At 36.6% G+C, this 12870-nt stretch overlaps 1 protein-coding gene across 2 annotated transcripts in view; it reads left to right on the forward strand.

Annotated features, from left to right (window-relative positions):
• The window catches only part of NUDT14 (nudix hydrolase 14), a 60182-nt gene that overhangs the window by 31054 nt on the left and 16258 nt on the right, over nucleotides 1-12870 (forward strand). For both annotated transcript variants that reach the window (XM_040558810.1, XM_040558811.1), the window contains exon 3: nucleotides 11819-11883. In XM_040558810.1, the coding sequence (XP_040414744.1) occupies nucleotides 11819-11883 (65 nt within the window). The remainder of the gene's footprint in view (nucleotides 1-11818; nucleotides 11884-12870) is intronic.

The raw sequence follows: 12870 nt of genomic DNA on the forward strand, positions 1-12870 counted from the left end.
TAGATTTGTACTAGAATATAGACCTGATACAGGAGAATATTTAGCAAGTGAGTTGAAGCTATTTCTGTATAAATGTATCCTTTCCAACTGTTCAGATGAACAGCTGATTAAATAATACGACGACAAAAACATGAGGACTGCAGTAGTCATTTCATTTGCCTTAGGTGTGAGTCACCTACATATCTCAATGTATTCCAGTAGGGCTCAACACAAAATCATTTAACCGTACACATGTGGCATAACATTAGTGCAAGCTAAAATAGGACAGCTTTTAATTAGATTTTCCTTTTTTTTTTTTCCTTTTTCCCCCCCTCCTTCTTAGTTACTGCAGGTCTGAGTTTGAGCCCATCCTGTGTGGCTCCTGAGCTTTCTCAAGAGCATTCAAAACTAGGGTATGTCTGGAGTCGCCTCTGCTTTATTTAGTTTGTAATTTATGCTTACTCTTAATTCCTCTGTACCATTTAAAGACCAAAAAAAATTTTTTTTTTGTGAAATTATTACTGGTCACACAGTAAACTGTTACTAAGGCAAACCTTCCAAACCTGTGCTGCCAAAGTCAGTTGAATATCACTATAGACAAAAGAAGCAGCATTTCCTACCCTATTTGGGTTTAAATTGTAATAGAAGGAAGACCCAGGACACAAAGACATACACATGCACATGGAGAGTAGCTAAATCCGGGAACATTCTGCCCAGAGAGGCAGAGGAGTCTCCATCCTAGGAGGAATTCAAACCTGAAGTGGACGGGGCTCAGAGAAACCAGACCTAACTTAGAAGTTTGCCTATTTTGAGCAAGAGATTGGATCGGATGATCTCCAAAAGTCTCTTATAACCTGAAAGTTTCTATGACTTCATAAGAAAATTAAATACACTTTATGAAAGTCGCAGTTCTCATATGATAACTGTCAAAAAGATGTAAACTTGTCAATAAATCTGTCAACTTGAAAGCCACTTTTCTATCCATAAATAAGGTGTTCACTATTGTTCTGGTCCTGTGGAGTCACATTTAAGTTAATGATTCTTTGACACATGCAGTTAAAGAGTATCAGAGCTCACTACAGGTTTCTATCATGTCTTCAGAAATGATGCTGAAATTTACTAAAAGTAAATGAAGAAAAAAATATCTTGATTACCTCTTCTCCATTAAAAGTATTTAAAAAGTTTATTGAGGTGGTGCTCATAAGTGTTAGATAATTATGGCCTGTTGTGTCAGGCAGTAACACACAGGAGAAGATGCTTTCTGCATTAACTTCATTGTGCTTTTTTTATAGTTAACTTTAATTTTCCTCTGAATACTCAGGTGAATTTTCTTCCACATTATGAAACACATCCTTAAGAGAATCATGCAGAATACAAGAGATGAAAAATTTAAATCATAGAATCATTAATGCAAGGTGCTTCTTAGATTTGAGTCTATCAAAGCTAGTTAGCAATCAGCAGTGATTTCTGGGAGGGAGGGTTTTTTGTTTGTTTTTTAAGATCACTGCTATTAAAAGTAAAATACCTGATCAGGAGTGCACTTTAATTCTGCAAGTTTATAGCGATTTTCTGTAAGAAATAGAAATATGCCAAATATTACAAAGTAATCATCCATGCCTGTAACAAAAAAAAAAAAGTCTTTAAAACCAGAGTCACGCTCCAGTTGTATTCCCCCCTCATCCTAATTTTGCTATATTTAGTACCGTAAGAGCCTGAAATGTAATACTTAAGATTTACATTCATCTACTTTATAAAGCAATAGACCCAGTTCGTTTCAGGTTTCAGCAGCTCCCCTTAAACAGATTCAAGGCTTTTAAAAGACATAATTTGGGAACAGATGAAGGTCAATGCAGAGTCATGTGCTTGCTTTTGTGCTTTGAGTAATAATGTTCAGGAACAGGAACCTTTTGCTAGCTGACAAGGAAAAGGACAGCTTGTGTTGTGAAAGGATATTAAGCAAACTGATGGCTAGTTGTCTATTTAAAAGAATTAAACTTTCACTGTAAAGTGCACTACTTCAAAAGGGAAATAAATTGAGGAGACTGAATTGCCTGTAAGAGTGTTGTGTGAGTTCCTCCTAGTCCTGAAAATATCATGTGAGAAGGAAAAGGCAGTAGGACCAAAAAAATTAAACTTTGCATGTGCGTTGCACCCTTGTTATAATTTGGTTTTAACTGCAAAAACATGTCACAGTGGCTCAGCGAGTAGTTCGACTTAAAAATTCTTAATGGAAAAAACTTTCTTTTCTCATTTCTGTAAAGAGAGGGGGAAGTAATATTCCTGCTGTATGAAAGAATTTTCTCTTAAGAGATCGATTTATTTCTCATTTAAAGCAACTTCATTCTTAATTGAACTGCTCACTCAGAAAAGATGCTTTATGTTCTGCAAAGAGAACTGCAAAGCACGGGTTGCCATCAGGAGGCAGTTTGCAGGCTGGAAGGAGCGGAGGACATCTGCACGCCGGCGTGTTGTCCCCTGCGGGTTCTTGACACCCATGGGACAAGACAGAGACAGGGAGTGGGAAGATGAACACCTTGGGAGGTACCTGCAGCACGCTGCCATAGGGGCTGCCGCGTCCCCGCTGCCCCCTTTTGCCTCGCCAGGGGCAGCCGGCTGCTATTGCGGCTCAGGGGCTGCAGCAGGCAGCTCTGGAGACGGGGTGGAAGTCATGTGCCCTGACCACATTATAGGAGTGGATTAAATTCCTTCTCCTGTTTCATATGCCGGATCGTTTGGGCTTTATGGAAATTTAATCCCGTATGTATTTTTCTGGTTTATGTCCTAGTGTATTATAAGACACCATGAAATTTAACTCAGATGCTTCCTTTGCGCAAGAATTATCACAGTAGCTTTAAGATGGGTAAAATACAGCCTTTTAGCATCTTTTTAAGTTAAAAAATAATCTTTCTTGGGTGGCAAGTGCCTTTTATGTGTAATGATACGCTTTTGTGGTATAAACCTTGCCTAAACCTTGTCTGCCTTTGTAACATCTCCTCCAGGGTGTCAATGGAGTGGAGTTCTCATGATTATCTTCAAAGATAGTGCAGAAGATAATGCGCTGTTTAAAATAAACTGGATGTAGTTCAACAAACAACAAAAATGATGAAAAGTTTAGGGAAATAATAGCTGAGAGAAAAAGTAATGATAGCTGGGCATGTTCTTGCAAAGGACAATACAACCGAAGAGAGAAATTACTGCTTATCACAAAAATTGAAAGGAACGCTCTAAAGCAGGCCAGAATCATCTAATTTCATCAGTAATCAATGACAGAACAAGAAAGAATGGTGTCATACAGAAAGTATTTCATAAATGAAACACTAAGAAACCATTTTTAACAATGGGCAATAAGACAATCTGGGAAGGCATGTTCTGTAATCGCTGTCACTGGAAATGCTCAGGTCTAGACTTGGTATCTGTTTATCAAGGATGCTATCAGGATAATGATATTTTTCCTGCCATTAGAAGGAAAAATCTTAGAAGCCTGTTGATTTCCTTTCAACCCAAGTAATTACACGATTTGTTTGCATATGATATTTGCAAATAAAATACATTTATGCTTGTTTGTTGTTTTTTTGCTGTTGTTTTCTCTTCTTTTTTTTAAGCAAAGATTTGATATATCCTCTGCTGGTGTGCCAGGAATTCTTCAGGCATATTTACTGTCTTTTAGATGTCTTATTATATTGTTACCTTAGGTCTGATCTAAACAAAATCGTAGCAACAAGGCAAAAATAAATGTGTTTGATGCTGTACAGTTATCAGAGAAAAACACAAAATCATAAGCCAGGTTTTCAGGTTCTGATTTTCCCCTTTCTAAGTATCTGCCATTAAAACGCCGTATAACATATAAACTCAACTCTGCCCTATCACTGGATAGGGTAAAATGGCAATAAAATCTTTGTTCAGGGCACTGATTCATTAGAAAGTTAAATGTTTGTCTAATTTTAAGATCCGAATCAATAGAAATATTTTAAACTGAGCATGTATATAAAAGTGTTGGTTGACAAGTCACAAATTTCTACATACAGGTTTATGGTGGCCAAAGTAGAGACATCTATTTTTTACAACATGCAGAATTTTATTTTTCAATATTAAAGTAAGTGGACATATTAATTCTCTTCTAGTCAAGAAGAACCTTTCAAGAAGAACTTCTTTCCATGTGGTTTTGAATTAAATCTGTTTGTCTGAAAGGAGTGTCAAAAGTGCTTACATGGTCTAGAGACAGTAAAGTGGTCATGGCCTGCATCTGGGATTATAAAAGTAATTTTACGAAAATTAGGAAATGTTTTCCAATCTGAGTGCCTGTGTTTTTGCATTTTATCGGAAAATATCTTGTGGAAAAGAAGAAACTATTGAATCCATTATTCCAGAAAGGGGAAAACTAGGAACTATAGGACTATACATTTATACCTGAAAAATATGCTTTTATGCCTGCTATTCACTTCATATTTGATTTTTGATAGGTATGAAAGAACGTTGCTGGTTTGTCCCTTATTTTAGCTTGGGCAGAACACTTGAAATTTTTATTCTGTGCACAGTGCTTGAATTCTCAAGTTGTTTTAAGAGTTTTCTTTTTGCCATTTCAGAATGGAGTCGTACTTCTGCCTTTTAGATAGATCACTTGGTGGTCTTGTATGTGATAGCATTTATAAGCAGTAGTTTCACAAAAATAATTAGGAATTGGAACAAAAGCCCATCAGATTCTGACATGTGTTGTGCGTAATGCCTACAAAGATTTATTTAATGAAATAAGTTAAGAATAAAACCTGAATTTATTTATTAAAATATTTTGTTGAAAGAATCCCATTAAGATGCAGTGTGTCATTTCCAAGGGTATCCTGGGATACGGGCCAAGATATGACACTTAAAGAATGTTATTGAAAGCAACGTGCTTTGATGTCTCATTTATTTTGCAGTTGAATTTACTTTTCTATTTTTTTTTCCTTTGTTAGATGAAAACAGGGTGCTGGGAGGATTGTTTATTCCAAACAAGTTGTCCCGCATCTTATTCTTTGAATAGGGGACTAATTACTGCTTTACAAGGAGATAGGGAATGTTTTAGAAGTGCATGTGTATGGATTTGTTAGCACTTCTTAATTCATTCTTCTACCAGGCCGATGATTAACCAAACATATGCTTCCTGCTCTATGGTGTCATGAACAACTTCCTGCTGCACTTCACTTTTCTGAAACCAGTCTTCCTTTTGATTTTTCCCAATGTAACGTTTTCTTAAGCATATGCATCTCACCACTTTATTCTGGTTTTACTTGATATTAAATATTTAAATCGTATAGGAGGAAGCTTTCACATTTCATCTGAATACAGAAGTCTTCTAGACGTCTCTAATTATCTTTTGCCAAATCCACTTTATCTGTGATTAGTATGAAAGGCTGAATGTTTTTGTCAGGAGCTTATAGCTTTGCTTTTGTAATAGGCTGCATTTTAAGCAGCCAATTGGATTGGTGCTGGCCTTTGAAAAATGTAAAATGCTTTGAAGGAAGACTTAAATGAACCAATAAAGATTGTGCAAGCCCACGTTTAATCTCAGGACTATCTGCATTATAGTTAAAGCTCTGGGAAACTAAAGGAATTGCACTGGAGAGTAATCAAAGGGTACAGCTTTATTACATGTCTGTTCTGAAACGAAGGGCCTGTTTTGTCTGGCTTACGATACTGTGCTTCTCTGATAAAAGGAAGATGACAGCACTTTAGATACCAAGCTGTAAATTTTCAGGGACGCGTCCAACTGTGGATGGTTAATTTGAATACAGAATTAGCACAGGGGCTGTATGCAATTCTTGCTTGTGGTCACCAAAAATAATTTTGAAATAACTTAAGATGAAGTAGGCCCTCCTGGAGGATGAATCCTCCCTTACAATTACTTCTGATTGTTAGCTCACAAACAGGTCTATTTGTTTGCTTGTTTGTTGCTTTAAAATTGAAAGCTCAGTCATTTCTGATTTGAAAAAGAAAAGGATGCTTGTTCACTAGCATGCTTTAATCCTGATCTGGGGTGTTTCTCAAAGGTAATAATTAAAAAAAAAAAAAAAAAAAAAAAAAAGACTAAATGGAGTTATAGATCTGACACAGAAAATAATGTGAAAGATCATTTTGTCAACTCTGTATAAATAAAGAAAGCCAAATTCATGTAACTTTAAGAAAAAAATAAATTTATACTTTAAAGCTAAAACAATTGTGGCACATCTAAGTGATATATTTTTCTCTTACTTTCCTTCTTGAATGATTCATGAATCTTGCCGTTTGCTCCCTTATAAACCATATAAGGCAAAAATACTACGTGTATGTTTTGTATTCATGTGCTCTCGAGCTGAGATGAGTACATCTCCCTAAATACTTCTATGGTTGCACACTACAATCGGTTATTTTCTTTTGGTTGCATCACAGGGATTTTTAATACCAAATATGCTGAGAGTTGAGGGGACTTAAGTACATTACTTTTATTCTTGCATGCCATTTTTGTATTCCTTTTTGGAATTTTATTTTCATCGTCCATTCTATTTTCATTGTCTTTGAGAATGGCATTGAATTAGCACAGGCTCTGATAGTGTTGTGGGGGCTTGGTTAATTTTTTTCCCTTTTTTTTAATTAATCAAATAATATTATATTTTTGAGTTTCCACTATGGTGCAGGAGATTGTCATTCCTAAGCAGCACAAAGAATATTACAGACTTTCAACTAATTATGCGATAATTTTTAGCCTTTAAAAGTAGGTGGAAGGAGCTGGGGTTAACAGCTGGGAAGCCCTGGCTTTCAGTGTTAATGCCAGTCTTTTTTAGGTGCTTTATCTTCCATTATTAAGTTTTGATCAGAATTTGTGTGTGATACATTCATACCCATGCTAGACATCTACAAAACAATATCCTGACTTGCTCTTAAAATGATTAAAGAAGGGCCGGTTTCTTTGCCCTTATTACCCCATCAATTACTTAGCATACTATAGTATTAGTGCAAGTTTATCTTTAAAAAGCTTAATCTCCAGTCTTGAGAGTCTTATTTCATTCACAGAAACACAAGAGAATCTTGTCCTTTTCTTTGCTGTTACTAAATTGTGATTTATTTATTTACTTCTTTTGCAAATACAGATTTGTAAAGTATGCATTAAGGTCACATGTAAGAATAACGAAAGGCTGAATGAATCTTTTTATTAAGGGATTCTAAAAGTTTGTCTCTTGAAAAGCAATTAGGAAGTGTTAGCCTGTGCTTGTGGATTAACTGTATGCCAGGTTAACAACTGACAAATCATCAAGACAGAAAATGACAAAACCAATGACTACGAAGTGAAATTCTATTTCTATCCCCAAAAAAACAGCAGCAAAATACAAAGCACGTACCTCAGCCAAAAGCAAACACAATAACATCCTTGAAGCACTGGATCTCAAGAAGTACCTGTTCTTGTAGCTTTGGCAAAGCTCGCTTGCTGATCTTAATTGCTAGGATGTAATTCAACAGAATTAACTTTCTGTCCTTCCATATGTGTGTGCACATGTTAACAGGATGTCAGTTTTCATCTGTCCCCTACCTCGTACCTGCTGTGGTCACGTACCGTGTTTTTTACATGGCTCCTAGAAGGAAGCATCACCTTCGTTTTTCAGCCTTGAGGTTGTGAAGCTGTAATATCATTTCTCCGCCTATGTCTGCTCTGCTAAAATGTCACAAAGCATCAGTTACCACGAGCTCAATAAATACAGAGGTGTACTATGCTGGGGGAAAGAAAAACTTGGAAGTGGTTTTCTAGGTCAGTGGCACACAGTGGAGTCATTTTCTAAACTCCTGCAAGCGGTGTTTTCAGCTCTCAGGGAAGTATTCTGCTGGAGATCTTCTCTCTTATTGAGATTCTTAAAGGTGGAAGAGGAATTAAGATTCTGGAATCCTGTGTCGTAGATGGCCAGGAGTGAGCTGCATGCATTTTCTGCTCGTTGACTTTGACATTTTAGGGAAGCCTGATAGCCATTAGAGAAGCCTAAAAAAAGCTTAGCTATTTCAGTCAGGCTTTTCTTTGAATTCTACCGGTTAACTGCGAGGTGAGATCCTGGACTGAATAGTTCAGTCCCTCTAAGAAAATGCTCTATTAAGTACCAAGACCAGGCACATTTTTCAGCAAACATGATTAGAGTAAAAGCTTGAGCACAGGCTAGCTTTTTTTTTCTAGATACATCTTGCTGACATTTTAGGTATTTATCCTTCTTAAAATACTTTAAGGCTACACTAATTGTTGCTATATTTATAGAAAGAACAGTTTCCTGTGGTACTGCACAGTGCCCTGTTTATGTGCATGCCTTCTGTGGGAGAAAGCCTCTGGTCACTGGAGCAGTGATTTATTGTACGTCTGAAGCGAGGAGGAGCTGGCCTGAAGGCTGAGCAGGTCTGTGGTCATCACCAGCACTGGAAGACACTGTACAGACCGTGGCATCTCTAATGCGGTTTGTTTCTGTTCAGTGGTAGTCCTTAAAGCAGCCTCTGAGAAACGCAGCACAGAGGAGCCAGGGCTCCATTATTGCTTGAAGGCGATCCGTGTTTTGCAGAAGCAAATATATGTACAGGGTGTTTTGGAGAGTGTTCTCCTTTGCCACCTCTTGCCTGCAGACGTGTGGCAAGCCCACCAGCAGTGGCAAGTACCCCAAGTGCTCCCTGCATACGAGGTTTCAGCCCGGTGTGTCCCGGGTGCAGGTCTGTGGCTCCGTGGCATGGCATTTGCATTAATGACCTGGTCTTTTGCACCAGCTGTTTGCCTGCGTGTCAGCTGCTGCAGGGATAGCCAGCAAAGATTTACAACTGCAGAGTATTGCAAAAGGAGTGACCCGCTACCCAGAATGAAAAGGGTGGTAGGTCTAAGCTGTTTTAGTTGTGCAGCTTGTTTTAAAAGCATGGAGGCAAGTTTCAGATCCACCTTGACCCTTTTACATTAGACTGTTTTTTTCCTTTGTAAAAAACAAAGAAAAAAGTGGCACTGTGCAGCTTTTTGGCTCATGTGGACCTGAAGCCTGTTGTTAGGTTAGGACCTTTTAATATCCATATCAGATTAATGTCTTGTTGAGATTTTGTACTTTTTTAGGAAATTCAGCTCACCCACCGCCACCAGTAGGATTGTGTGATATTTTTTTATTATTATTATTACTTTTTTTCCCTTTTGATAACACAAGCTAGGCTTCGTTGATCTTCCATATCTTTTATTTGTGGAGATGTTCCCAAGAGTCATTGTGTAAGTTTTAATTGCTTATTTTATATGTTTACTCTTTTTTGACCACTTTAACGTACATAGATGGATATATAATATTTAAAAATAGGATAGGTTGTAATATTTTAAAGGGAATCGCCTTGAAACGTCAAATATTCATCTAATATCCTGTGGTATGTTACCACTAAAAGATGCATTTGCAACTCTGCTTTTGTAATAGAACTTTTTGGTAACCTGTATCATCTGTAAAAATAGTACTTTTGAAATAGTTTTGTAATAAATTCTTTGTGTGGTGATGTAAAACTCTGGAAGATACTTTCCTAATCTTATATGCCAGACCAGAGAACTGAAACCACATCTTTGGGCTCTTGCAGCAGTAAGGAAACTCACTGAAAGCAGTGGCTGTGGGGATCTTCCAGTTAGATCAGTTGAATGGTCTTGCCCTAGCTTTATGGAATCCTCAAATAACTCTCCTGAATTCAGCTTTAAATGACATTTTGTAAGTTATAAGCATAGTAACCTGTGGAAATAGTTCATGTTATCTTGTTTCTTGTGGAATAAAAAATACCAAATAGTATTTGTAGGGTCACACTCATCTCAAGAAGCTTTAATTTTGAACTTTTTCCTCTCCAAGTCTGACAAGAACTATTAGAACTTGCGTGTTGCGGTTTGTTAAAACATGTAAATTTATGTTCAAAATTGTTTGTCAGTCTCTCAGAAAACTAAAAGTAATTAAATAGAAAGTTCTGCAGATTTGTGCCATTTCTGTACCCTCTCATCTCAAGATGGTGTGAGAAGCAGACAATTGTAATAACTTGCTGCTACTCCTTTCCAGCTTAATTTGATCCTGTTCCTTAATTCTGACAGATTGTTTTTAATTTTCCCATCTGTTCCATAAAAATCTCAAATGATTGACTCTTAGGAAAAAAAAATAATGTCTAATAGCTGAACCATTTTTAATGAGTTGGTATGAGTTATTTAATGAGACATGCTGAAGAAGGCATGCCAAAGGAAAAATTGGGCCTGGGGTGGTGGCTGTGAAGAAAGGCAAAGGGCAACTGCATCCTTTAGAAGTCCCTACCATTCTCTTTAACCTTGGACTTGGACTGCTGCTGTCTCCAGTTTCAGGCAACGTACTCTGCCTTGGAATGATGGTCAATATACATATATACATATACATATATTCGGTAGCAGTAATTCCTTATCCCCTTTTGTGCCATGCCTACCCTCAGACAGTACTGCTCTTGCAAAAATGAATGGCCACATAAAGGGGGAAAAAAAATAATTAAAGAATAATACTTAATTAAATTTAAAAACATTATAGACTGTAGTTTAACTTCATCTCTTCTAGCAGCCCACACTGCAGCTCCCAGATACTTTGGGGTTGTGTCAGAAAGAACCCCCATTTCTACAAAAAGAACGAATATTCACTTTCAGTGTCTCCGAAGGCTAAAACCTTTGCTTGAAATTTGCCTGCAAATGACATCTCGTGGGGCAGGAAGCCATCAATATGCCGTACAGCTCTTTGAGAATAACAACCATGAATATAAACGTTAACATCTGGACTTCCCCCTTCTGTTTTGGTCTTTATATATTATTATAATAAACATTAATATTGTTTTTGATAATCATCAAGTAGCAGTTACTCTGGCAGCTTGAGACTGCATTATAAAATCAAATAGTGAAAATAAATATACAGCTCTTTTACAAGGAAAGTTAAAAGTTTGACTAAACTCTGCAAATATGCCATTGTTAGTATAATCTATTGTAGAATTCGTAGAATAATGAATTAACTTACCATTGCATACAGTGAGGCATAACAAATGACAGAATGCTGCTATGGTAATAAGCATAATACATGCTTGTTTTTGCAGGTTTTAATGGGCTACCAACTTAGGAGGGAGACTTTTGTCTGTTTTCTTTTCTTTTTTTTCTTTTTAACTAGTAAAATCAAAGAGTAATTTTACTGGAAAAAAGAGTGGGGAACTCCAGTACTTCGCACTTTATGAGCATCTCTGAATACTCAGCCCATCAGGTTTCCCTATTATATTTATTTCAAACAGTCAGGAGGATGGGGGAAAGATTAAAATCTGACTTTTAAACCATAGAATGCAGTAGCAGTTAAAACTGCTTCTGATTTAAATTTGGACAAAATTGGACTTGGATAGTGTCTTTTTTAAGGCCCCAGTTCAGCAAGTGGCCACAGATAGGTGATGCTCAGTGCTTATATGGAAGTCTGGTTGTGAATTGGGCTGGATTGTTCCTAAAATTTAGATTATCCTCATGTGGGCCTGTTAGGAGGGAAGAAAATGTTTTTTAAGAAATTCTTTTCTTGTTATTGCTGTCTTGTAACCATGTCCCTAGAGTTGGTCTGTCTTTTTTTTTTTTCCTGTTGGAGAGAAGAATTGATTGGCGAGTTACTTTATCTATATGGCAGGAGACAAAAGTGACTTGCTTTGGGAACATGACCCATTATCTATTCCTCTTGATGGATTTTGGTCAAGAATCTTGTTGCATTGTGTCTCTGGTAATAAATCTTCTATGTATTTATGCAGTTAAAATGAAATTCTCAAGATGTAAGTTTAATAGTGCTGCATTAATCCTTCATAAAGCATTGATCTTTTGTTTTTTTATCTTCTTCCTCAGTGTGTCAATCCTGATCTTTAATAGTTCTCGGCAGTGCTTTGTAGTGGTGAAGCAGTTCCGCCCAGGTAATCCTCTTTTTTTAGATTTACTTTTGCTCTCTTGTGAAGCAAGCTTTAAGGGTTTAGCAGTTAAAAGTTGGTGCATCTGTGGTGATAAAATCTTTGTTCTATATTCTGTTCTTTGTACGATAGCCTACACTTTTCAATAGGTTGGAATTTCTAACCAAGGAAATTTCCATTACAGATGAAACGAATGATCAAGGTAGCCTCACGTTCTGCTTTTGGGCTTGTCATTGTCCTCTTTTGGATGAAATTTCAAACAGCTCTATGATGATCGTGCAATAAGTTGTCTTTATTTGAAGCTCCTTCTTTACCTATCTAGTATTTAGCTGGGGGCTTTTGTTCAGAATCACAACAATCCTTTTTTTTATTTTTATTTTAAATTAAAGCAGCTTATGTGTTATTGTGGTTTATATACCTGCAAATTTAAAATGATAAAAATTCAGGACTGTTTATGCTATTGTGTCACTAATACGTGGACAGTTTCATTTTATGAGATATTATGAATTTAAGTTAATATGCTATATTTTTCGGACTTTTTATATCTTTTTTTTTTAAATTCCAAGCAATATTTACTTTTTGGAAGTTAAAAATGAAATGCATGTTGTTTGCATGCTAATTAAAAAATCACAAGATATTTCACTGACTGTTGCTAAGAAACCATTCCAAGACTGTTTATGGTAGACTTTATTGAAAACTTTCTAGCGCGGTGTCGTGCTGTCCTTGCTTACCAACAGAGCTTGATAGGCTCTGTTTTGTGCAGCACTGTTATAATAATAGTGCGTATTCCTCACGAAGCAATATGTTGATTATTACATGGAGAGTTTGTTTATCTGTTTATCCATAATTCAGTGCCTTTTATTTGCCAGCTGAATAAAATCGCTCATATAGCCGTTCATCAATTTGAGGCAGTCTTAGGCAAAAGCCTACATGTATATGCATACATATATAAATGTATGTACGTAATAGCAACACAGACAAGTCCATTATATC

This window comes from Cygnus olor, chromosome 5, assembly GCF_009769625.2.
Source record: "Cygnus olor isolate bCygOlo1 chromosome 5, bCygOlo1.pri.v2, whole genome shotgun sequence".
NCBI classification, from domain to species: domain Eukaryota; kingdom Metazoa; phylum Chordata; class Aves; order Anseriformes; family Anatidae; genus Cygnus; species Cygnus olor.